At 38.3% G+C, this 26,709-nt stretch overlaps 1 protein-coding gene, 1 long non-coding RNA gene and 1 pseudogene across 2 annotated transcripts in view; 1 reads left to right on the forward strand and 2 right to left on the reverse strand.

Moving 5' to 3' along the window:
* Positions 1-5,455: 5,455 nt before the first annotated feature.
* On the forward strand, positions 5,456-8,442 carry LOC125238393. The gene is made up of 3 exons (XR_007178439.1): positions 5,456-6,458; positions 6,776-7,064; positions 7,935-8,442. It is a non-coding gene; the product is annotated as an uncharacterized LOC125238393 (long non-coding RNA).
* Positions 8,443-14,469: 6,027 nt separating this feature from the next.
* On the reverse strand, positions 14,470-19,445 carry LOC125238340 (annotated as a pseudogene).
* Positions 19,446-21,478: 2,033 nt separating this feature from the next.
* Positions 21,479-26,709, reverse strand: part of LOC125238278 — a 36,423-nt gene continuing 31,192 nt past the window's right edge. The window contains exons 14-15 of the mRNA XM_048145564.1: positions 26,222-26,303; positions 21,479-21,575 (exon numbers count right to left, since the gene is read on the reverse strand). Coding sequence (XP_048001521.1) covers positions 21,531-21,575; positions 26,222-26,303 — 127 coding nt within the window. The 3' untranslated portion in view covers positions 21,479-21,530. The remainder of the gene's footprint in view (positions 21,576-26,221; positions 26,304-26,709) is intronic.

The following is a 26,709-nucleotide window of genomic DNA, read 5'->3' on the forward strand; positions in this document are numbered from 1 at the left end:
TCTGTAAAGTCGGTTTACGGACGGTAGTTTAATGTACATGTTAAATTGACATAAATAAAAGCACACACTTAAAAGTTAAACTATGGTTATTACATTAATCACCTAAGGAGTGTAGAGTCTATGAACCTTAAGAGTTTTCTGTAAAACACACCAACACTATCAGCAAATATGTCAATATCGTCTGTCTCCAACATGATGCGGTTAAGAGCAGCTCGGGCTCGAGCGGTGCGCCGGCCGCCGCGAACAGGCGCCGCCGCCGCCGCGCCGGCACCGCGCCCGGCATGCCAACCACCACATTCGCTCTTGGCACTTGCAGCCCCATTCTCTCAAGCACGGATGCGTCATCTACTCTATGGTGAAACAGTTGAAAAATGAAAAATATTTGAAAAATATTTTTTATTGCTTTAAACCATACATTACATTTCATATATAATGATAGTAACACGAAACATACTTATGTATTAGGTTTGTAACACAATTAGGTAAGGGGTTGAGCCTCTGCCTCCCGAACTAGGTCAAGCCTGTGACTCGGGAGTCAGTGATTCTTCCTACTAAGGTGTGAGCTCTTAAATTGGTAACGGTGGTAACAGCAATAGGAAAATATAACACTTTAAATATAGCACTTTGGAAAAATAACAATTAATCTTAGAGAAAAAAAAAAAAAAAAAATGAGCAATATGAAATCTTAAACAGTAGCACAGTATAATAAAGAGTACTATCGTACAGTATGGCCACTCCCGCTCCCCGCTGAAAGTGACGCCCACCCCCTCTCAGTTACCTGACAGTTACCGCCTGTCAAAAACGCGAACAATCGACCTGTCATATCTCACTCATACAAGCATGGTACGCGTTCACCTACACGAGCTTAGAATGTGTGCTAGGAACGCATCGATTTAAAAGGAACGCGCCTCTTTCATATATTTGCCTCGCTCTTTCTGGCAACATATCGGTAGTCTAAAAGCCAAAGGAGGTTTTGAGGCGCAAGTTACCTATGATGGAAGGGAATACCAGGGGAGGGAGGCGGCACAAGCTTTTGCAGATTTTTTCTCGTCTGTATTCTTGCCTAATGAACCTAGTTTGGACTATCGGAGTGCTATTCATGAGGATCGCAGTCACGATTCTCAATATATCCATATTGCTCGGTTTACCCCACTAGATATAGAAATGTCAATTAAACATTTAAAGCCTCAGAGCTCTCCGGGGCCGGACAACCTCCCGGCTTATGTATTAAAAGGTTGCAAGGAATGGCTCATTGCTCCTCTAGTGCACATATTTAACTTAGCCTATACTTTAGGGGAGTATCCAAGTCAATGGAAAGTTACGAGAGTGCGACCTATTCCGAAAGTGAGTAATTCAACTCGTGTCGAGGACCATCGACCTATTGCCATCCTGTCTTCGATAGCCAAGCTGTATGAGTCTACCATAAATAGACTAGTAGCTCCGCAAATTAAGCCTTTTCTCTGTGACTCTCAGCACGGCTTTAGGGCTCGCCGGTCGGTTGAAACGAATTTATTAACCCTGACTGACACCATCTCAGATCATTTGGATAAAGGCATACAGGTAGATGTGCTGTATTTTGACTTTAAAAAAGCCTTCGACCGAGTAGATAACGATGTGTTACTGAGTAAGCTGTGTAAAATTGGATTTTCCCCCAGCTGCTCCGCTTTTTCGCTAGCTATTTGCGTGACAGGCTACAGTACGTACAGCATGGATGCTTTGTATCAAAGACCTATCAGACTCTATCTGGCGTCAGTCAGGGATCGATTCTTGGGCCATTGCTTTTTGGAATTATGGTCAACGATTTACCATCTGTTCTTAGGTCTGCGAGAAGTTTGCTTTACGCTGACGACCTCAAAATTATTTACGGCGTGCAAAACATCTCTGACTGTTTATCTCTCCAGGATGACGTAGACCGAGTTCACTTATGGAGTGTAAAAAATAGGCTGACTTTTAATTCATCAAAATGTGCAGTCCTTACATTTAGCCGAGCTCGTAATCCCCTTATCTGTGAATATTTTCTGGATTCTGAGACTATTACTCGTGTCAATTCCATACGAGATTTAGGCGTAATCTTAGACTCCAGCCTCAACTTTCATGATCACATTACCTCATTGGTGCGCGACTGTTATAAGAGGTTGGGGTTTATTATTAGGAATTCTAGGGATTTTAATGACCCCGATACATTAAAGATCCTTTACAATTCACTAGTGAGAAGCAAAGTCGAGTCGGCCTTCGTCGTTTGGAACCCTTACGAAGCATCTTACGTCTTACTTCTAGAGAGAGTGCAAAAAGTGTTCTTACGATCCCTTTATAAAAAAATGTATGGGTACTACCCGTTTTTATATCCCACCAAATTCTTGCTGGGTGTGCTGGGTTTTCTCTCTCTGGAGGTAAGACGTAATCATGCACTTCTCACTACTGCCTGTAGCGTCCTGCGTGGGGAGTCGGACTGCCCCGAACTGGTGGAGCAAATGGTGCGTCTGTACGTCCCCTCAAAGACCAGAATTGATTTCAGACCTCGGGACCGTTGCCTACTGGCAGTCCCGGCTTCACGTACTGTAGCGCGCAGGAATTCCCCTCTGGTGCGTTCCTTGGTCCTCCTGAATGCGTTCCTCGCATCAGCCCCTCAGTGCGACTTATTTGCAAGCAGACAGGTTGTTGTGCGTGATGAGTGTCTGAAGTTCTGTGAGAGGATTGATGCAAGGCCTACTACAGTTAAAATGTAGGTAAGATAAATTGTGTTTAGATATCTTTTGTTGTTATTTACTGTTGCTGTGTTGTATGTTTTATTCTATGTAGTTAGCAGTGATTTAGTTTCGACTGTTATGCTGTTAACATGTTTTGTAAATAAATAAAATAAATAAAATAAATTTGATCGCCAGTGTCCGAGATGTGACAGTAGTAAGTAGGTATATAAAACAAAAGGTAAAAAGAAGGATCAAGACAATACAGAAAGGAAAAGAGAAGGAAGCCTACTAAATTAAATGGCATGTGTCATTATGAGTTAGGCCATAACAGTCAGTGTGTATATGTGTGTGTGTGTGTGTGTGTGTGTGTGTTTGTCTGTGTGTGTGTGTGTGTGTGTGTCGTAAGTAATGTGTAGGAGGGGGACGGGACGGGTGTATAGGGAGCTTAACACGTTGTACTTTTAGGATTATTATTTTAAGCATGATAAAAGGTTTTCGGTGTCCTGGTATGTTAGTGTTTGTAAGAAGGCACTTATTTTAAGGCTGCTTTCAAAAAAAACGTCAAAAGAATGTAAAATTGATAGTTTTAGTCGGTGAAATACTACACTTTCCTTTATCCAATAGATTTATTTAATTCAAGTTCCAGTTAGAGCATCTTATTATCTTGATTTTTATAAGACTGGATTTTTGAAAACTAACTTACTAAATTAATTATGAATTTTTCTCTAATGCACGTTTAGAAAAACGCACGTATAGAGCTGAATGAGTCGGTCTTATTTGTAAAATTTGGACAATTTTGAATATTAAAACGGGTAAATTTATAATTCGTATATCCTGTACCACAATCATTTCAGACTAGATTTTTATTTTAAGTTTTTGAAAAAGAGTAAACTAGCCTAAGGCGAATTCAATTTTTTCAGAAATTACCTAAAATTAAGTGACAATTTCTTTGAAAATCTACAACACATCGAAGTAAGTTTAGTACTAAATTAATCTGCAACGTTTACTTAAATTGCTGTTATGCCTTAGTGATTATAAATTGCTATTATTGATTTTTGCCAATTTTTTGAAAACGAGCCTTCACCGGTACAATTATTACCACTTTTGGACATTTTCTCATATTTTGTTAGACCAAGTAGAAAAAGTCCTATAATGTGATATATATTTATAAACTACTCGCAAAGCCCTTTAATTTGATACCACACACGGTATGATAGAGCGCTCGGTTGCGATTTCACTATTTTTAAAACGAAAGCCCTCTTAACAGTTGGCGGTAATGCATAATATGCAGCCACAGAGAACCTCCTATAGAGTAGCAATCTTGTATATTTTGTTCGCGATACGAGTCACCAGTGCCAGGGGTGCGAGGAGCGGGCGGGGAATGTTTATAAGCGCGCTGTGATTGGCCGTTTCAAGGACGGCGGGCAGTCGCGCCAGATGAAAGGGACTGTCCCTCTACTGACGCGTAAGTGGCCAATGTAAGTTGACCTATGCCGGCTCTGAATAAATTATAAATATGACTTTTATGTGGAATGTAATGACGTCTGTTTTTAAATTTGAGCTTCTTGTTACCTTTCCACACCATTTCACACTACAGGTGGACATCTTTAAGACATCAAAATACCCTTTTTCAATTTTTTTACTGCGAAAAACACGCGCTGCTATCGGGTCTGTTACTTGGTCGCTGAGGCACAGCGAGCGCCCGCGCTTATATCAGTGCAAATACTAGGAAGGCTGGCGACCGCGAGTCGTCTTGTAATGGATGTCTATAGGGGTTGGTCTGTGTATGCAGCAGTTTCCGTCTGGTTTCTAGAGTTTGAAGACCAACCATTCCTGTTACGAATAGAGATATGCATTAAAATAAGCATATTTTATAAATTAAAGTTTTTTTTAAAACCTACTAATTTAGGAGTTAGAGTGGTGCAAAGTTGCAAAATTTTCCCGTAGCATTACTAAGGCGCCAGAGACAGAAAGCGATATCGACATAGCCCCGCTTATTACAGAAACTGCACAGAATAGGAGCCTTCGGCCGTTTGAAGATACCTAACGAACCTAACCTATACCTATATAAAAGTCGTCATTTTGTATCCTAGACCGTTTGCGAGACACGCGTTAATTTTATTAAAGTGCTAGTGCCATTTACTAATCTTAGAACCCTAATATCTCAGTAAATATTAATGGAGAAGAAAAAGTGTATATAACAAAACATCCTTATTTAAACGTGTTCTATATGATTTATCAATATTAACATAGGTTATATTGGTAAAAAAAATCATCGTAAATTTATTAAGTCTCTGGCGCCTTAGTAAATACTATGGGAAAATTCGCAACTTCGTACTGCTCTAACTCCTAAATAAGTAGGTTTTTCAAACAACTTCATTCTATAAAAGATGCTTATTTTAATGCAATCTTTCATGTTTTTAAATTACAAACACTCAAAAATAATAAACACGGGCGCGCCATCTGTCGCAGCTGTGGTGCTTTACTCAGGCCACACGCTACAACCATACCGAGCGCATCGATCAGCCGCTTAGTTCCAACGCGCGCCAATAGATGGCGCTTAAGCTATATTGGGAAACGGGACAATGACGTCATCTTTTTCGTGCATGCTGCCCGTAGTAACGAGTTATTAGACGTTATCACGTCAAAAATCTAATTTCTATGTTCAACAGTCGTGAGTACTATGTTTTAATCGGTATTTTTTTTACCGTGCTGTCATGATGCTGTCAATGCTGTGCTGTCATTGATTGTCTGTGGTTTTTTGCAAACACTCTTTTCGTCAAGTTTTTCAAAAAGTTCAAACGACTCGCGATCGCGTAACAAGTGTTATTAGACACTTTATTAGTTCAGCTCATAGAGCTTTAGAGATTTTAAAAAGTGTGCGGTTATAAGATTATCTTTGTTATCAGCCGAAAACATGGAATGGCTCAAGGGAAGAAACATTGAACAATTTAACGGCAGCCGGTATGGAGCATGGAAAATCCGCATAAAATCTCTTCTAGAGGAACTCCAAGTATTGTTTGTAATAGAAGAGCCTCCGCCAGCATACCCGGACGCCGTGTGGTCTGCTAAAAATTCTGTTGCAAAGTGTACAATCGTAAATTTTTTGGGCGACGCGTTTTTACATGTTGCTGAAGGCAGCTGTACCGCGAAATCTATCATAGACCGCTTGGACAAGTTATATGAAAAGCGAACCTTGTGCGCGCAATTATCTTTACGACAGCAATTATTTAGTTTGAAATTGCAGCCAAACGTAAGCCTTTTGCAGCATTTTACAACATTTGATACATTAATAGCCAAACTGTTAGTTTCGGGCGCAAATTTGGACGAAATGGATAAAATTTGCTATCTGTTATTGACACTACCAGTCTCTTATGGCGAAACTATTTCTAAAATAGGACTTCTTAATGAAGATCAATTTAATCTGGCGTTTATAAAGACTGTCCTGCTGGATCATGAAGCCAAAATGGAAATGGAAGCTATTAAGAGGTTGAAAGAATCAACTGTTCCTAACAATAAAAGACCGGCAAACAATTACGGTAACGGTCCTGGTCCTAATAAACGTAGGAAGTATAACAATTATAATCAAAATAGAAACTATTATAATTCTCAAATGTATTGTAATTACTGTGGTAGAAATAATCATTATATACAAAATTGTCGCTATTACAATGGACAAATGAATGGCTACAACATGCACCCGAACCAGAACCGGAGAGTTCCCATTAACGGGTACAAAGGACATGACTTCCCAATGATGTTCTCCGCAATGTAAGTAGTTTAAACTACGTCTTGTTTATATTGTACTTATACAAGTATAAAAGTAGAATTTCTAAATTCTAATGCATTCAATTAAATAATTGGGTCAAATAAATTCTTGCTTAATTTTTTTATTTATTTCTTTATTTTTGCTTGATATAATTTTTCTTGGCCTATTAGATGACTTACAGAGAAATAAAATACTTATTGCTTACTGCTCAGAATCATGATGAAAATAATTGCTGAAATTTCGAAAAAATTGTGAAACATACTTAATTAAAGTTATAACTGTTATAAGTTACTATTTAACACACTTTATTTACTTTCAGTTGCTCCTAAAGGTAAGGGGCAGAACAACAATAACAACAACAACAACCCACGTCCGTCTGCAAATATAACCATCAAACAAGAACCAATAACGATAAAGCAGGAACCCGTAGAGATAAAACAGGAACCTGTAGCTATAAAGAAGGAACCCACATGGGAAGAACATCTACAGCGAGTTGTTAAGAAAGAACCAGAAGATAGGCCGGTGATGGATTCAGAAACAGCAAATGTGTCGACGAGTTCTAAAAGGAGTCGTAGGAGGCGGAGAACAAGGGCTAGTATTATTGCAATGTGAGTATAATAATTCTACATGGCAATCATGACCATTGATTGAGTTTTGGTTGCAACTCAAGTTTGAAACTGCTAGAAAATAATTATACTCTTATTTGAGTGTAGGTAATACAGTAATACCCCGCTTTACGCGAGTGATGCGTTCCAGGGAAAATCGCGTATATCGGGGTTACTTAATGAAGGTACTAAATTTAAAATCAAACCGATAAAAGTTTATATTTTACTTGAAAAATTACAATCAAATAGCTTGTTTAAAGAAACTTTAACATTTTACATTTAAAAAACAATAATAGAGTGCTATTTTAATTTTAAAAAAACAATCTAATGTTGTCTGAGTGGCGTTTTGCTTCCGATCCATCAAAATTTAAAAGTCGCGTTATAGCGAATCTGCGCTAAACGGGGTCGCGTAAAGCGGGGTATTACTGTATTGTTATGTATGTATAATAAATTGAAATGTAGATAAGCCTTTTGGCCCAGTTACAACCAAATCCCCTGTCCTGTATTTTCTGAACTGAGAATACCAAACCGGGCTAATTTTTAATTTTTTTCTGAAATTCAAAATTCCTTTTCTAAATTTATTTGACCCAAAAAGTCATGAAAGAGTATAATTTTTTTTTTGCTTTTTAAAAGGCTTAAGGTCTAGCGCAGGTTGTAAAATTACCGACAAACTTTGGGATAGGTTGTGTTTTTTTATTTAAGTTGGTATTTTTTCATCTGATTTGCATCAAAGTGAGGACGCTGATATTTTTCGGTAAATTCGTCGTTTGTTGTGATGATTTTACAAAAATAAACTATTAAAAAACCTCAACAGTTTTTTTTTAATATTTTAGTTTCGACAATTTTAGACAAAAGGAAAACTTTCTGTTTCAGGCACATACAAGCAGACAACGCTGGGCAGATATGTGGGAACCAGCAGGCTACTACCAGTGTCCAAAATTAAGGACATATTCTAACTGTCCAGCGTAAGATAATACGTTCCTTTTTAAAGATCTCGTACTTATTTTTAGTGCATATTCACACTATCCGATCCGATATCGGATGTAGGACCTATATCCAATAGGTTTACATAGGTATATAAATGGCGCCATCTTTGATGTTTGCCTTTGACATAAGAGTTTTTGTCGAGCTCCCGATATCTCGACGCAGTTGCATGCAACATGATCACGGAAAACTGAAGAAGGCAGGTGGATGTCAAACTTGCGTAGACAGCGCGCAATCTACCCTCTTTCGCGCGCGCCGGCTGCGTTCTTTCAGTGGAGAAAAAGGGAGGCATACAGACCTATGATCATATATAGTGGACTGTCGGCCCAACAGGCCCCGTAGCCGAATGGCACAAACGCTCACGAAACGAAACGCTCGTAGATATCTATCTCTATCGTTCTTGCGTAATGGCGCGACAGAGCCCGACTACCTTTCGCGGCGTTTCCGTTTCGCGTCGCAGAAATGCCATTCGGCTACGGCCATGCGCGGATCCAGGGGGCTTGTACCTTTCGAGAAACGGGCCCATGGTTGTGAGATAGTAAGTACAGTACAGTACCCGGCCATAAATAATGCACATCGGCTTTTCGTCTTCGTAGAGCATTGTCTCTTTCTTGCTTATGTGATGTCTCTTTCCAAAGACAGATCTGTAACTGTGTCTCTTTTGTTTCCTTTATGTACAATAAAGCTTATACATACATACATACATACAGATATGCATTATTTATCGCCGTTTACTGTAAATATAATATGCTTTATGAAAATTGTATCTGCCAACAAAGTTTATATTAAGTGTTTATGTTTAGAAGTTTTTAATTTTTTTTACTAATGGAATATGTAGGTACGCTATATATATCATGTCAATAACGATGACGCGCTAATTCGTCAAATGTAGCTTTTAACCCTTCAACCGCTGTAGTCCGTATATAAGACAAACAATATTTAGCTTATTTCGCCGAGATCTGATTAATAAACCAAATCTTCTTTATAACTTTGTACCATAGAGGTAAGAGGTAAGTTAAGGGAAGACTTGCAACTCCATACATCAGTAAATCGAGGGTTTACTGGTGAAACCCGATAGGCTAAGCAAACTGGTTTTTAAAATTCGAACTATGAGGTGTGCCAATAAAGAGTATTCTATCTATCTATTCTATCTATCTATCTATGTGTAATTTCCACAAACTTATTATTTCAAGGACAAATTATCTCTATTTATCGGGTTTCACCAGTAAACCCTCGAAATGCGAGTTATTTGTATAGGCATAGTTATAGTGACATCTAGCGACAATCGCGCGTCAATTATCATAAATTATCAGTACTGCTACTAGTCAATAGATGTCGCGACGAACGAAGAGTCTAATGCTCACCAATTTTTAGCTAATATTACAATAGTATTAATCAGTACTATGTTTTCAATTCCTTGTGCTTGTTATATAAGTTGTAAACTATTCTAATATTAAATTTTTGGCAGACGAGACACTGTTGACACCTAGTATCGAGTAATGGTGCTGATAATTCACGCTATTCGTCGCGTGATTGTCGCTAGATGTCACTATAACTATACCTATACAAATAACTAGCATTTACTGATGTATGGAGTTAAAACTAGGAATAACTAAAACTCTTCCCTTGTTATTCCTGTATGCTTTATACTACCGCCGGCGACACGAACTCGGCTCGGCGAAAAATTCAAAGCGGTTAAAAGGTTAACAGCATGAAAAAACTGACCCAAGGCACGCGCCATCGTAAATGACACAATATACAAGAAATGCATTCAGGTAGGTACAGTTTGTACAGTCAGCAACAAAAGACAAGAACTCCTTGACGATATTTGTTGCTGACTGTACTGAAACTGCTTTTATAAATTTTATAATGTTAAACCCTAAACGTAAATTGAAACGTGATATTTTATAAAACGGGTAGTTGATCCTAATATCTGCCTATGCTGATTGTTTTAAAAAAATGTTTGATTTATGATGGAATATAATTTTAATTCTTACAAAATACTTTTTTATTTTATTATACTTTATTTTACTATTATATTTTACTTTAGAACACTTTAGAACATGTGTTCCAAAAACTTGCGCCTCGTTGGGGAGAGAGGGGCTTAATCGTCGGTGATAAGAGGTTAACCAACCTTCGTTTCGCCGACGATATCGTCTTGTTCTCCTCAACTGCATCTGAGCTACGTCTTATGCTAGAAGACCTCAGCAACGCAAGCCTCGATGTTGGACTAAAGATGAATATGTCAAAGACCAAGATCATGACCAATCAAAGCACACAACGTAGGATTGAGATAAACGGAGAACACATCGCATATGTCCAGGAGTACCTTTATCTGGGCCAAATAGTCTCTTTCCAGGCGCGACAGGACAAAGAGATCCAGAGACGCACTGAAAACGCCTGGAAGAGCTATTGGTCGATGAAGCACTTGATGAAGGGAGACCTACCTCTGTCACTCAAACGTAGGCTCATGGACATGTGCGTACTTCCAGCTCTCACCTACGGTGCTCAGACTTGGTCTTTGACAAAAGCTCAGCAGTCCAAACTCGGGGTTTGCCAAAGAGCTATGGAGCGCAGCATATTAGGTGTAAAGTTAAGGGACCGGGTCCGAAACACCACGCTGCGCTCTAAGACTCAAATAATAGACGTAGCTCAAAAAGCGGCTAAGCTAAAATGGGACTGGGCTGGCCACGTCTGCCGAATGCCGGACGACTTGTGGGCCAAGATAACCACGGAATGGGAGCCCCACGAGTCAAACCGGGGAACCGGCAGACCACGTCGGCGATGGCGGGATAACTTGGACTCCTTTTTGAAAGATTGGCCAGATGTTGCTCCAAACAGGGATGAGTGGAAAAAGAGGGGGGAGGCCTTTGCCCAGCAGTGGGACACATTAGGCTCTAAATAATAATAATTTTATTATTCCCCTGGGTAGGTACCCAGATTATATAGATTATTGATTATATAGATAGCGTCTTGAGCGTTTGTGCATTTGGCTATGTAGCCAAATGCACAAACGCTCAAGACGCTATCTATATAATATGGTTAGTAAAATGCCAAATTTTATAAAATACATTTATTTATAAAATCGTGCCCCATATAATATATTGCCTCATGTTTCTTCGTTAGGGAGAAAAGTGAAGGTTCTGGCGGTTTGTAAGGTTCGAAGTTCGACTCCGGGGCATTGCTCCTTATGATCTCCTTGTAAATGAAAGCTGACCTCCTTGGCTATGTCGTCAACAGCCCCAAACAAGCTTTTTAGTTTTTACCTGTTGTCTCTGATCAAAATCAACCAACAACTGAATTTTTCATTGTCAGGATTTTTTTTCCAGATTTTCCCAAGTAACATTTTAGTGCTATAATTTTGGTTTTCGACGCCAAAAGCTACTATAGATGTCGTATAAAGGTTTTCGGCGTGACCGCCTGTCGTATAAAAGCCTCCAGTAACACCTTTTAGCTCTATAAGCTTATACCGCTAAAAGGTGTTATTAGGAAGTGATGTAAACGTTTATATCGCCATTTTATAGAGCCGCTATAGGCCTGGTCTATAACAGGATCAAATATGACTACTATAGATCTATATTATTGTATAATAGTGTTAGGAATCACTGCTATGCAATCAATTTGCGCTATTAAGGTTCCCGACAAGCCGCTATAGTTGTTGCGTTATACAGCTAAAAGGTGTTATTAGGAAGTGATGTAAACGTTTATATCACCATTTTATAGAGCCGCTATAGGCCTGGTCTATAACAGGATCAAATATGACTACTATAGAACAATATTATTATATAATGGTGTTAGAAATCACTGTTATGCAATCAATTTGCGCTATTAAGGTTCCCGACAAGCCGCTATAGTTGTTGCGTTATACAGCTAAAAGGTGTTATTAGGAAGTGATGTAAACGTTTATATCACCATTTTATAGAGCCGCTATAGGCCTGGTGTATAACAGGATCAAATATGACTACTATATAACAATATTATTATATAATGGTGTTAGAAATCACTGTTATGCAATCAATTTGCGCTATTAAGGTTCCCGACAAGCCGCTATAGTTGTTGCGTTATACAGCTAAAAGGTGTTATTAGGAAGTGATGTAAACGTTTATATCACCATTTTATAGAGCCGCTATAGGCCTGGTGTATAACAGGATCAAATATGACTACTATAGAACAATATTATTATATAATGGTGTTAGAAATCACTGTTATGCAATCAATTAGCGCTATTAAGGTTCCCGACAAGCCGCTATAGTTGTTGTGTTATACAGCTAAAAGGTGTTATTAGGAAGTGATGTAAACGTTTATATCACCATTTTATAGAGCTGCTATAGGCCTGGTCTATAACAGGATCAAATAACCTACTTAAGAACAATATTATTGTATAATAGTGTTAGGAATCACTGTTATGCTATCAATTTGCGCTATTAAGGTTCCCAACAAGCCACTTATAGTATTTTTAGTAGTCGTATTTTAACAGAAATTAAAACCTAACTATACCACTATTTTGGGATATAGTGGCTTTGGAAAACACTGCTACAGTATTTAACACTGTAGTAGTGATATGAATACCATTATAGAGCTATTTTGCTGTATAATGAAGTTTTCAGGATACGTTTATATAGCTTTGAAAAGCGTTAATAGTCGTTTTCTAATGCCTTTTATATCTCATCGCCGTATACGTCACAATGACTCTTTTATATCACAGAACTGTGGAATAATGGTTTCGGTATCTCTTTTAAAACACAATAGCGTTATAGCTGAGTTTACTATATGTTTTATAAAAAAAAAAACTGTTTAGAAGATCTTTCTATAGTAAAACATTGAAAACAAGTATTGTTTTCTATATAAAGAACTTATAAGTTAAACTGGATCATAGTTAAAGTCTCATGCAACCCTAATTGAATCCACAATGGCGGGCTTATGGCAGTGAATGCGTATGATAAGTGACATAGTCGAACTATAAAAGCGTATATTTTACTTCTTGGATCCATAGTAGAAACTATGGTGCCAATAATTTTATTGTATTAAATTATATTTATTTATTTTATTCAAAACAGGTATAAATCGAGGGCGCACTTAAAATACTCCATTAAACTAATATTCTTTTAACGGTAAAATTTCCATCGCATACCTTTTTGCAGTAATGATGGAATAATACGAAATCCAAGTTATTTTGATTGACACTAAACTTCACAAGTTCACACGCCACTTTTCATAAAGTTCCTCGTTTAGAACAGTTTTTGTTAAATATTACACACATTAAATTATTTTAGAAATTTCATTCATTCGCATTAAAAGCGACGGCAACTGCTTTTACAGAACAAAAAACCTGTATAATGGAATCTCAAATGCTACTATAGCATAAATTGATACTATAATAGCGTTACTGTGTCCTCTATGTCAACAAATTAGCACAATAGTCATCATCACATCACCATTATAGACCTTAAACGTCACGGATGATACTGCTATAGCCCTATTATATCACTAAATGGCTGCATAATTGCGCCAAATCGGCTCTACAGTACCAATATAGACTATTTATAGGACCATTTAATGTGATTTAATTTGGTGCTCTCGACCACTATAGGACCAGAAATTGTTACTTGGGTTTTAACGTAAGCAAGTAAGGATGAATGGAGGAATGCATGGATGAATAGGTAGGTAAGGAGAATCCACGGTCTTTGACGAAGGTTGAATAAACAGTAAGCGATTTGTTGCAAGATCCCAGACCCAGCACCCTGACCGTGAAAATCGAAAAATCGGGGAAAATCCATATGATTCGTATAAGACTGTAGGCAATTCTATTTAGTATAGCTGTAATGTATTATGCTTAATGAATATTACTATTATTTTACGATTTTTGTTTCATATTTCATACATATTGCGATATAAGTTTTTCATTGGATTTTTATAATATTAGGTAAAAGACAGAGACAGTCCATTTTTGGCTTCACTTTTTAACGTCTTAATTTTATAGAGCCAGGTTTCTGGGCTCTCTGGTGATTCTATGTTTTAAACACATCTTTAAAATAAAAGTTTTAAATTATGTCAAAAAAGTATTTTATAAAGGTATTTTGAAAATACCTATTTTGCATTTTGTATTTCAAATACCTTTTTGTAAAACTATTTTGTATTTTTATTTGAAATAGGTAAGAAACCAAAGTATTTGCATTTTGTAGTTAAATACATTGCACTACCTATTTTTTAACATCTCTGCAAAAGGAGTAATAATTAAAAAAGTGGCAACATCGTAGTGTCGTCCCGTTTTCTCACACATATTGATTTGAAAGTGATCACACTAAAATGTTGTCACTTTTTAATTTCTACTCTTTTTGGTCAGACTATACATTGTCAATGGTTAAAATGAGTCACATATTTGACAGCCCTATAAACATTTTCATATGGTAAATAAAATGCAAACTTTTAAAAATAAATTTTATTTAAAATCCTTCACCGTGTTTCTTCGCTAGAGGAGAAAGGTGCAGGTTCAGGCAGTTTGTCGGGTTCGAAGTTCGAATCCAGGGCATTGCTCCTTATGATCTCCTTGTAAATGAAGGCAGACTTTCTTGGAGTCCTGGTGCGTTGGTTGCTCTGGAAGTCTACTTCGTATAAGCCGAATTTTTCTCTGTAAATAACGAAAAAAATGTATTTGCAAGAGGTCATAATGGTTGTAACTGTTTAGTAGTACCTTGATAATGTTTTAAAGAAATAATCGAGGGACATTTGTGCAGACAAGCCAAAAAATATTTGGGTATCAAGTACCTACTAGGTACTATTAGTTATAAATAACACACACTGGTGAATTAATTATACGTACAAAATATTTAAGATAAAGTAAGAGGAAATAATTTAAGATAAAGGTTTCAAATAATTCTGCATCGGATATTTATCTAGGTATCTGAAGTTGTTATAATTAAAAACCTTTATTTTAAAACCAGTACAAACACACATAGGTGAAAAACCTTGTAGCTGCAATGTCTGGCTTGTATAATCAAATAAGAATGTTTGCCAACATCACAGTATAATATCTTAATTCCGTTCCCCGCTGAAAGTGCCGCCCACCCCCTCTCGGTTACCTCACAGTTACCGCCTATCAAAAACGCGACCAACCGACTGTCATATCTCACTCATCCAAGCATGGTACGCGTTCATCTACACGAGCTTAGACTGTGTGCGTGGGAATGTGCCTCTTATATATTTTATCGCCATTGTCTGAGGTGTGCCAAAATGTAAACTCACTTGTATCCATGTTTCCACTCGAAGTTATCCATCAGGCTCCAAGCAGTGTAGCCCTGGATATCGCAGCCCTCGTCTATGGCGTCCAGAAGCATGTTGAGGTAACTCCTCATGTACTGTATTCTGCTCTCGTCGAGCAGCCCAAGGCCCGTGGACCAGCCGTTTTCAGTAACTACCACTGTTGGGTTATCGTATAGTTCTTTATGTCGATTAGTAGTTTGTAGAAGCCCCAGGGAACCATCTGGAAGTATAAGTGTTGTATTTTAATTTTATTATCAGTTTTATAGACGGTCAAACAAATCTTGAACATAAACTTTCGTCCCTAAATTTTCAATATTTTTTAAGTGTTATGGTTAACATGGGATTAGATGAGATAAGATTTTCTTTATTTTTATTGAAAATTACATGATATTTTATTAGAACTTAAAAATAACACAAATTCACAAAAAGATCGTCGAATGTATACAAAATAATTTTAATCATGAAACAATAGGTAAATAAGAAAAATGGGTCGTCGAGGTTACCGCCAATATCAAGGTTTAGAAGGCACGAGCTTTATGAAGACAATTGGCCGGAAGCGCAGCAAGACGAATCATTAGTAAGCTCCACGCCCATTTCGTCTTTACACGACAGTGTAGAACCACATACGCGTTTGGAAGACAGCTTGATTTTGTTACTTCAAACAAACCTGCAACCAACTGGACTCTGCTTGCGTCCACGACGGATCCTTGACGAGTACAACGCCCATGTCTTCCATATACGACGGTGAAGGGTACATGCCGTCGATTGACGCGTCTCTGGAACACAAAGTAGCTAATGGAGTTAAGGAAACTTGGCACAAATGGAATGAGTCAAAACTTTGAGTAACACACAAAATGTTTTCATTCGCTCATTGAAACCTTTTAAGTGTAATAACAATACAATAATTGTCACTTGACCATTCAACTACAAACGTACACAGAGGAGAGAAACCATATGCAATATACGCATGTGACATTTCTTAGGATTCGGGGTGTATATCAAAGGGCCCGAGCACGCAATCAGGGTAAAGCGGAACTCGTAAACTAGCCGGTTTTTTCTATCATTTGCCGTTTTGGCACCCCTTCTATGATTTGGCGCTTAAGAGCGGCCGCTCCACTCGTTCTACCCTAGATCTGGCCCTGCATCTAGCCTTACCTATAGGCCATCTTAGTCGTATACGAATTGAGCCCGAAGAAGTCCGAAGAGCCCCGAATGAGCGCCAGCTCCTTGGCCGAGAGCTCCGGGAGGCGGGAGCGCGCGAAGCCCTGTTCCGCGCTCTTGTACGCCACGTTGTGTTTCAGCTCGTGTGGGTAGTCGCCGTCTTTCGAGAAAATGGGGTTTGCGTATTGGCCCCACTGTAAAAAAAGGGTTCAGTAAAAATTTATGGCAAGAGAGGATGGGGAAAAAGGAGGACCACTTGGCTTGGACAACATTAATACATTCACTACCAGATAAAAAACGGCGCACTACGTCAGAAACCGCTAGTTTTTTATAACCGCTCGCTTGTATGGCGGCATCTGAGCAAAGTTCACGAGTGCCCACCAGGTGGGTTCTTGGTTGCAAAGTATTAAAAAATGGACCAATGAAAATAACGCAGCCATACTGGCAAGAATGGTAAAGGAGAGGAGAGAGCATAGGTGGTCGCCGAAGTACGTTACCAAAGGCATGGCATGGCAGAGAAAGAAGAAGTCATAAATGAAAAAGGCTTGACTGCTTTTGCGAAGACGCTTTAACACAGAATAGAAATTTCTCAACTCTAAACCAGAGTGGACGATGCCAGTAATTGCACTATAAACTGCTTTGAATTTGTTTTAAGTATATGTAAGCTTTGATATATTTACAAATGAAGTTTGTTCTAGAGGTCTTCCTCTAGAATATCTAATCATTGGTAATAAAGTTTAGTCGCCCGTGTGTTTGTATGAAATGAACCAATACTTAACTAAAGCCAAAACTTAACAAGTAATTGAGTTGAATATTCGTACTTACGTCAAATTGCCTAGCATCAAACGCTGCTTGATCATCGTCCACAGTATCCGTAAACGGTTCATACCACGTACAACTAATAGAGATACCCACGGTCCCGTTCTGCATTTTCCTATACTTCTCATCGTACAAATGAAAGGTTTTGGCATGCGCCAGCAACACATTCTTCGAGCAAAGGTACTCCCCCACTCCAGTAGCATTTAAAAAAGGAGCTTTTCTATCGCTGCCATACCCTTCATAGCAAATCTGCTTCGGCTCATTTATGGTTATCCACCTTTTAACTTTATTCCCGAATTTACTGAAAAGAACATTCGCGTAATCCTGGAACCATGTCACAACGAGAGGATTCGTCCATCCACCGAGTTGCTGTAAGTTTTGAGGAAGATCCCAATGGTACATGGTCACTAGAGGTTGTATGTTATGCTCTAGCAATTTATCGATTAGATTGTTATAGTATTGTACGCCAAGTTGGTTGATTTTGTTTGGGAATCCGTTGGGTAGTATTCTAGTCCAAGAGATGGAGAATCGGTAGAAATGTAGGCCGAGTTCTGTTGCCATTTCGACGTCTCTTGTGTATTGGTGGTAGGAGTCGGCTGCCTCGTCGCCCGTGCTTTGGTCTTCGATGGGGGATTGTTCAGAGTGTGTCGCTACATCCCATATTGATACGCCTTTGCCTGGTGGGCAAAAAATCGGTGTGAAAAAGAGAACAAATATAGTTGATAGTCCAACTAGAGATGTAGTGCGAAAAGGGTTTCCTTCGTATTTTTTCGGAAACGTACATCGTTTCCGAAAAAAATTGTCATGCTAGTTCAGACAGTGTCAGTACGTCTTGTACTGAGACTGACTGAAATAGCATGACACATTCGTACGTTTCCGTAAGAATATGAAGGAAAATATTTTCAGGGTCTCTCATACTGATTAATTATTATTATTTGTTTTATGTCCACTGGACGAAGCCTGCGCTGCTGATCACGAACTATTTTTGTTGGTATGGTTTTTGGGTTTGGTTATGACTTTGACTTTTTTTTATTGTATTTTTTTTTATATGCTTAATTCATTTCTTATTTTTAATCCTTTTCCTGCCGTGGGTGTCACTGATTAATTCATTTATTATTGTATGAAAATGATGAAAAATTTTTTTTGCGAATTTAACTTAAAGTGATATACAGGGTGGTGGCAGTTGTGAATAAACGATTTCATTCATTCATTCATTCATTCCTGGTAATGAACCTAACAACGCCAACGTGTTGAATTTAACGGAAAACAAAAAAAAAACACGGTGTATTTTGTTCGTTTTTATAGGCGATAGTTCAAACTATGAACTATGAACTCGCTTTTGGTGGGACTAGTGCCTATTAAGTTTATGTGTGTGATTTTAATTGACTTACCATCTTCATCCCACGCGCCCTCAACTTGGTAGGCAGCCGTAGCAGCCCCGAATTGGAAGCCTGCTGGAAATTTCCGAACCTCACCCTTGGAAGACGCATGGCGGCCCGAGGAGATAAAAAGGAGACTGGAAAATGCAAACATTATAGAGTATAATATTGTCTTCGGTTACCGCAATAGTTACTCATGAAATATTGTAAAATCAGTTTCCATTTAATCCGTTTCCATAGTTTTATTATAGAGTCTGTTCGGCAAGTGACGAGTCATGAAATGTATTGGACCCCATACCATAGTCTGCCCAAGCCATTTAGTGATCTAGTTAACACATACTGTTATAAATAGTAGGTACATTGTGTCACGTGGTGCGGAAATCAAATATTGCACACGAGAGTAACTTAAATTTAAGATTTAAGAGTGAAGTTTCCAATATTCTTACGCCCTAACAATGTTTTTCATAACTCTTGAAATACAAGAAATAGAAAGATACGTAATAGACAAATTATTTTTTGTCCGTAATAGACAATATAAAAATAAACTCACCAGAAAAGTGCAACTGAGGCTCTCATCTCGGCTGGCTCTCGCGATGTGTATCAATTCTACTGTAGACAATAATATTATCATTATCTTGACGGGCGGGCGATTCTGCAATCTTTGCACGGATTCATCTCTTGTGTATTTCTTACCGCGGATAAAGCGTCGCGACTTCAGTCTGTACGTTATAAACAAGCGGTCCGCCTAGTGGTGGCACTGGTGGCAGACTTCGTAATCTATAGACGCTCGCAACTTCAAAGGTAACATTTGCGTTACCGACCCTAACGGCCCAGCCACGACTTTGGTCTAAGCGCGACAGCGGCGAACGGCAGCCATACGTGCGAATGAAAAGTCCCATCGCTGCGTCTCGCTCCAATGTATGGCCGCCGCTCACCGCTGTCGCGCTTAGACCAATTTCGTGGCTGAGCCGTAACAATCTGCACCCTCATTGAGCTCTGGCACAGGCAGGTACAGAACATACACGGCCACTCACTGCTTCCCGCTCAAAGTGCCCCCCACCCGCTCTCCCGTTACCTCAACAGTTACTGCCTGTCAAGAACGCGACGAGTCGACCTGTCTTATCTCACTCATGCAAGCATAGTACGCGTTCGCCTGCATGAGCTTAGACTGTGTGCGTAGAAACAAGCCTCTTTCATATATTTGATCCCCATTGTCCGAGGTGTGACAGAACACTGAGTAGGTAGGTCATGTTACTTGACTAACTTGTCTACGGGCCCTGTCTCTTCATTACTCTTTCGTCACTTATTTTTGGGGTCTTCACAGATTAACATGTCATTGCTGGTGACTGTACCAAATGAAGACAGACGCGAGATGTCGTTCCTCGTTCCTTTTTTCTCCTGAGGGAACGAGTATGTCATCTTGGCTAGACCCCTTGATTATCTAAACGGTCATGACCTGAGTGTCATTATCATTATCAATGCCCTACATTCCGCGCGTAAACAACATTGTAATAAATGTAGTTGGATCTAACAATAATATAATAACAGCCTTCAAGGTTTAGCACATGATTGGCGCGAGAGAACGTCGCAGCGAGATGGACTACACGTCCTTATGTCATTAATACAACTAGAAGAAGACGCGACGTGACAGACGGACAGAGTCGCATCATAAGGGTTCCTTTTGTACCTTTTTGGCACGGAACCCTAAAAACCAGTAATATATCTACCAAATCTTAATCATTAACCTACAGCACCTACAGCAACAAGTTATTGTGGTAAATGCTTCAAATTCAATTTGAAAGTGGAAGATTACTGTCTTGGTTAAGACTTGAACTATAAGGCCTCTCGATCTATACTCAAGCGCTCTGCAAATTGAGCCACCAAGACTTCAACAAAGCTAGCGAAATTTTCCATCACATAGGTCAATAAGACGTGTAGCGAAATCAAAGAGCATTAAACTTCTTAACTTCTCTTTCTAATTTTTCTTTTTCTTAGCGGCATCGATTGCAGACGTTTCTGACTTTCTGCTAATCAAAAAGTAAATAAGCTTCTAGCTCTATAATACAAAATAAGTAAGGTCAATGCGACCAATTGTTGTTATAGGCACCTTAAGCTTACCTACTTATTTTTCTTTGCTTTTGTTTTGAACAGGTACCTAACTAACCAAAATAGAAAATCTTTTTAGAATTCCCCAACACCAAATTTACGTTTATCTATCGGCAAGGTGTTTAAAAACATTCTCAGTCTATCCATAACACATATTGTTCAGTTTTATTTAAACACTATCTACCGATAGGCTAGCCTATCAGACATCTTAGGGCATTATCACACTTGCGATTTGCGGGCGAGTTGAAAGCGAAGCGAACGCGCAGCGAGTTCCTCGCGAGTGCGCATCGAGTTCGCCGCGAGGGTTTAGTACCGTTTCGTAACTAAAAATAGTATTAATCAGTATTCTGTTTTCAATTCCTTCTGATTGTAGTATAAGTTGTAGTGTTCTAATATTATTTTTTTGGCAGAAGAGACACTGTTGCCACCTAGTATCGAGTAGTGTTGCTGAGAATTCACGCTATTTGAGGCGTGCGAGTTATTTGTATAGGCATAGCGTTAACTATGCCTATATAAATAACTCGCATTTATTGATGTATGGAGTTAAATCTTCCCTATCTTATTCCTCTATGGTATGAACTGAAATCTAGACGCGGCGCGCGGCGAACGCTGTGAGATCGCTTCGCTTTCAAGTCGCTCGCAAATCGCAAGTGTGATAAGACCATTAGGATGATGAGCTGATGTCATAAAGTGAAACAAGCGGGTATTTTTTAATAAGTTACTTTAATCAAAGACAAAACTTTCACATTTTGTAAATACATCAATTGCTTGAGAGAATACTGGGCGACCAAAAATTCGAGTTTGTCTGAAAAAAAAATAGTTATTAGATTTATCAAGTAAGATTGATCAGTAGACCCCGTAACTTTACATGAATGAATAATGATTTATTAATGAATGATTATTAACCCTTTAATGCATAACCTTGACGAAGATTTATTCAAATTTGAATTTTGACATGCTGTTAATGACAGCATCAATGACAGAGTCAAAAATATATGATGCATATTATGCATTTAAGGGTTAAATAAAACTCTACAATCATCCTATATGCAGCGTGACGTCAAATTGTGTCATTAATACAGTTGGGTGAATCAACTTTTTCTTGCCTGTTATTGCCATGGTTACGGTCCCCTGAGTCACGCTGGTTTTACGCAAAATTATGCTACTTAAACTATGCATATATGCATTTTTCTGGTGTTAACAAGCCCTTTCTTTAATTTACCACCTACAAACATGGACTATATGCATGCTTGCATAATATCAGTAGTATCATTTTGCATGAAACCAGCGTGACTCAGGGGACTGTAACCATGGCAATAACAGGCAAGAAAAAGTTGATTCACCCAGTTACAAGATACCAGTATGATCTATCTCGCGGCGACATACTCTCGCGGAAATCATCTGCTTGCTAGCCCCGTCGCGCGTCGGTACAATAGTAGACTACATACCTATACCTTGTACTTTTGGCACTTGAAAAAAGTGTAAACAAACCGGAGCCGTCAAATTTGACAGATCCAGGGATAGTGAACCTTTTGAGGCCAGAAACCTTTTCCTGTAAAATTTAGCTTAAAACCAATATTTCGTAAAAAGTCATAATTTTTCGTTGGTACGAGCCCCAATGCAAATGATATCGTCTAGTATGAAAAAAATATTATGTCCTAACTTCGACCTCAAAATTCAGGATGAATTAGATGATTAGTAGAACATGTAACATAAAAACAAGAGAGCTTATAATGCATATTTTATTTATTCAAAACATAAATTAACAATTTTCCTCACTAGTAAACAAAAAAACATAATTTCACCAAAATGTAACACTCGCAAAAATGTTCGTCTTCAGCGTAGCCGATGCAGAAAAGAACAACTACCACTTGGTGGCGTCACCTTTTGCATCTAAAACGGCCTTAATTCCGCTGAGGAGTATACTCCTCAGGGGTTATTCCATTCCAGACACCCACAAGTTTCTCCTTAAAATCAGCTTTGGATTTAGAAGGATCTTTTCGCAACTTTTTCTTCATTTACCACTACAAAGTTTTTATGGGAGACAAGTCTGGACTGCTGGATGGCCATGATATGGTAGGAATTTGTTTTTGTTTCAGCCACTCCATCGTTGTCTTGCCAGTATGACATAAGGCACCATCTTGTTGAAAAGTAAATCCATTTATATACTTAAACTTTCTTATTCCAAGACGCTTTTGTATTTCTCTGCATTGACGGTTCCATCTATAAATTGCAGACATCCCACACCCTGTGCCGACATACAGCCCCAAATCATTTAAAGATGCTGGAAACTACACCTTGCGTTCAAGACAGTCTTTATGAAATGCATCTCCTTTTTCTTGAATGACTTTACTTCGTTCATCGCCAACTATGACCTCAAATTTGGATTTGTCGCTCCATATTATTTTTCGCCACTGATCGGCAGTCCAGTTTCTGTACTTTTGTGCAAATTTCAACCTGTTAGTTTTCTGCTTTTGAGTAAGTAATGGTTTCTGTTTAGCGGTGTGAAAACCGAAGCCCATTATTTTCATTACTGTCTTTCAGGTATCGACTGAAATGTTTATTTTGATCGCGTCATGCCATAGTTAGATAAGTTCTCCTGCTCTTGCATGACGATTTTTCCTGATGATGCTCCTCAAAATCCTGTTTTCTCTTTGGCAGTTATTCTTCGACGGCCAGATTTATTTAAACAGGAGACGGTTCCGTGTTTTAGTTGATGCTGGATGATTGTATGCGCCGTAGATCTTGGCAAAAAAAGGTCTTTGGATATTTTGGAACGTAGATTTGCCGCTATTGTTACTGGAAATTATAATTTTCCTCACTGATTCAGGCACCGACTTACCTCTTGCTATTTTGGTATAAAAATGTTGTAGAATAATTATATTTTTTACAGAATTTACCTTTTTATGTAGCCGTATATCATATCAGACGACTTATAATATTATTAATTCAATTTAAAATATTATTGTATAATATAAATCTTACTAAACTATTTTTATTTAAAATAGACGACCTCAAATATGAACTAGGCGTATTTTTTTGCTTTAGATATGTTATTTTTATGATATGATTATATTAAAACATATAACATTAGGGCATTTTGTACGGCGCAAGATTAAACTAGTTTTAATGGCTTAGTGTGTCGTGTATTCCATTTATCATCAAAGTCAATCTGGGTTTAAACACCAGTTTCGGAAATAAATATCGCACGTTGAAGTGTGACTAGACGATATCATTTGCATTGGGGCTCGTAAAGTTCGGAAGGTAAGGGGATAGTATTTTATTTTTTACATTTTCCTTCATAATTCTTTTTATTTTCTACTACAAAAAAATTATAAAAAATAGTTTTGATATGTACAATTTGAGCTCTTTCTAATGATACCCACCCCACTTGACCTAGTAACTTGACATTTACAGTTTGCCTCCTTCCATTTTAGCTATTTTCTATAATTAATATTAATATATTTTTAAAAATAATAGTTTCAGTTTGTAGAGGTTTAAAATGTTCATAATTGTTCCAAATTTCAAATCGATAGCGTAAGTAGTTCTCGAGATATTTAGAAATGTGACAGACATACAGACAGACGGACAAAGCGTCGCCATAAGGGTTCCTTTTGTACCTTTTATATTTATGTTTTTTAGGGTTCCGTACCCTAAAAAACATAAATATAACAATCATCAACACAAATATCGAACTCGGAACAGATGATGATGATGATGATTGATAACAAGCAATGGCAAATGTCAGACAGATAAAATTTATATTTTAGTGGAGTTAGGTGCGTTTTCACATTATCCGATCCGATATCGGATGTAGGACCGATATCCCATACAATACAGGCGCCATCTTGGATTTTTCCATCGAAATCCTTCCGACATCCGATATCGGATCGGATAATGTGAAACCGGAGTTACACCCAGATTAAAATGCAACCATGAGTTTTAAACTTCTGCAAAATTAGGTACTTTTTGGTTGATGATTCCCTGAAGAAAATAATAATATTCATTAAATCGTCGATCCCGTCGATCGGCGCCCTGAGGACGTTGGTGAGTGTGTGTGAGCGGTATGCGGATGCCCATGGTCTCAAGTACAATGTCTCTAAAAGTGAGCTGTTAGTCTTTAAAGGAAGAACTGTCATATTAGATGACCAATCTTTACCCCCAGTGAGACTAAATGGCACTCCTCTTAAAGTAAAGTTGTAAGAGAATTTAAGTACTTGGGACACTGGGTAACCGCATCGCTAAAAGATGACAAGGATGTCGAAAGGGAGCGTAGGGCGTTGGCAGTGAGGAGTAATATGTTGATTCGTAGGTTTGCAAGGTGTACAAATAACGTTAAAATCACCCTTTCTAAGGCGTACTGTCAATCATTTTACACTTGCAGCCTATGGATCAACTTTACTCAAAAAGCTTACAGCGCCCTACGAGTCCAATACAACAACGCTTTTAGGATGCTGTTGGGGCTGCCGCGCTATTGCAGTGCTAGCGGTATGTTCGCGGAAGCGCGCACCGACGGCTTCCACGCCATCATAAAGCGTGTGGCATCGCTGGCGCGGCGCGTGCGCGGCAGCGCCAACAGTCTCCTAGCCACGGTGGCTGACAGGGTAGATGGGGCTTTCTGGCAGTACTGGAGTAGCATACATGCTCACAATAATGTTTCAAGTTAGTATAAAATATAGAATAGAATATAGTATAGGTATAAAATATAGAATATCGAATTGTCACTAACATATAGGTTAAGAATAGCAATAAGTTACTAATACAATATGGAAATTTATTTCTGAAATAAATGATATTTTTTAATTTAATTTAATTTAATTTAATTTAATGTTAATGACGATATGTTTGTATTCGTGAAGGTGTATACGTTTCGTCAAATTAAACGAAATTACATGTTAGTGGAATGAAATGGAAAATAGTAGTGACCTCAATTATTTTTAAATAGAGAAAATAATTCAGGAACCAAACGTTACCTAATAAACAACCCTCAAATTTGACAGCTCAGGTTTGTTTACACTTTTTTCAAGTGCCAAAAGTACAAGGTATAGGGCTAGTAAAGTAAGTAATAAACGTCTAAAATCACATGTATACCTAATTGTCGGCCGAGGCGGAGCCGAGGTCAACAAACATGTGATCTGAGGCTTTCTTATTTACTGGCCAAGGTGTGTAATGTGTATACCTACTATTTTTTTGTTCGTCGGAGCCGGGAAGCGGTAACATCGTTTAGCGCAGCGGCCCGAAATTTAACGCTTCCCGGCCGGAGGACAGAAAACGTTAAAAGTTATAATTTCATTGGATGTTGGATGTTCAAAATAATACTTAGAGAGGCTGTCAAATTAGTTTGGACTTGCAATCTGCTTATAAAATGTATTGCAGAAAAGTTCTACGGAAAATCTTTCGTATATGTATGAAAGTAAGTTTGTATGTTGCTAAAATTCAATAATTACTTACTTGCGAATTCGAGTACTGCAAATTGTCCTTTACATTTTTCACAATCTTTGGTTTTTGATTCTTTTGTTTATCTTGGGGGTTCCTAAAATTAACAAGATTAGGTTAGTAAAATCAGCCCCTTTTGCACAATTTGCCTTGTCGCGCGCGAGTCCATACTTGAAGTCGCGCTTGATGTGTTATGCCGTGGCTTGCATGGGCGACCGTCGCGCGAGCGTCGCCGTCGCGTCTCATGCTTCCATATTTTACTTGAAACATACATACATACATACATACAATCACGCCTCTGTCCCATGAAGGGGTAGGCAGAGCACATGAAACTACTCAGGTTTCAGTGCCACTCTTGGCAAATAAGGGGTTGAAAGAAAACGAAACTGTGACATTGCAGTGACAGGTTGCCAGCCTCTCGCCTACGCCACAATTTAACCCATACTATACAGTTTTACTTGAAAAACATGCAAATACTACGCGATACTTAAATAATAAAACAA

Source organism: Leguminivora glycinivorella, chromosome 23, assembly GCF_023078275.1.
Source record: "Leguminivora glycinivorella isolate SPB_JAAS2020 chromosome 23, LegGlyc_1.1, whole genome shotgun sequence".
In the NCBI taxonomy this organism is placed as follows: domain Eukaryota; kingdom Metazoa; phylum Arthropoda; class Insecta; order Lepidoptera; family Tortricidae; genus Leguminivora; species Leguminivora glycinivorella.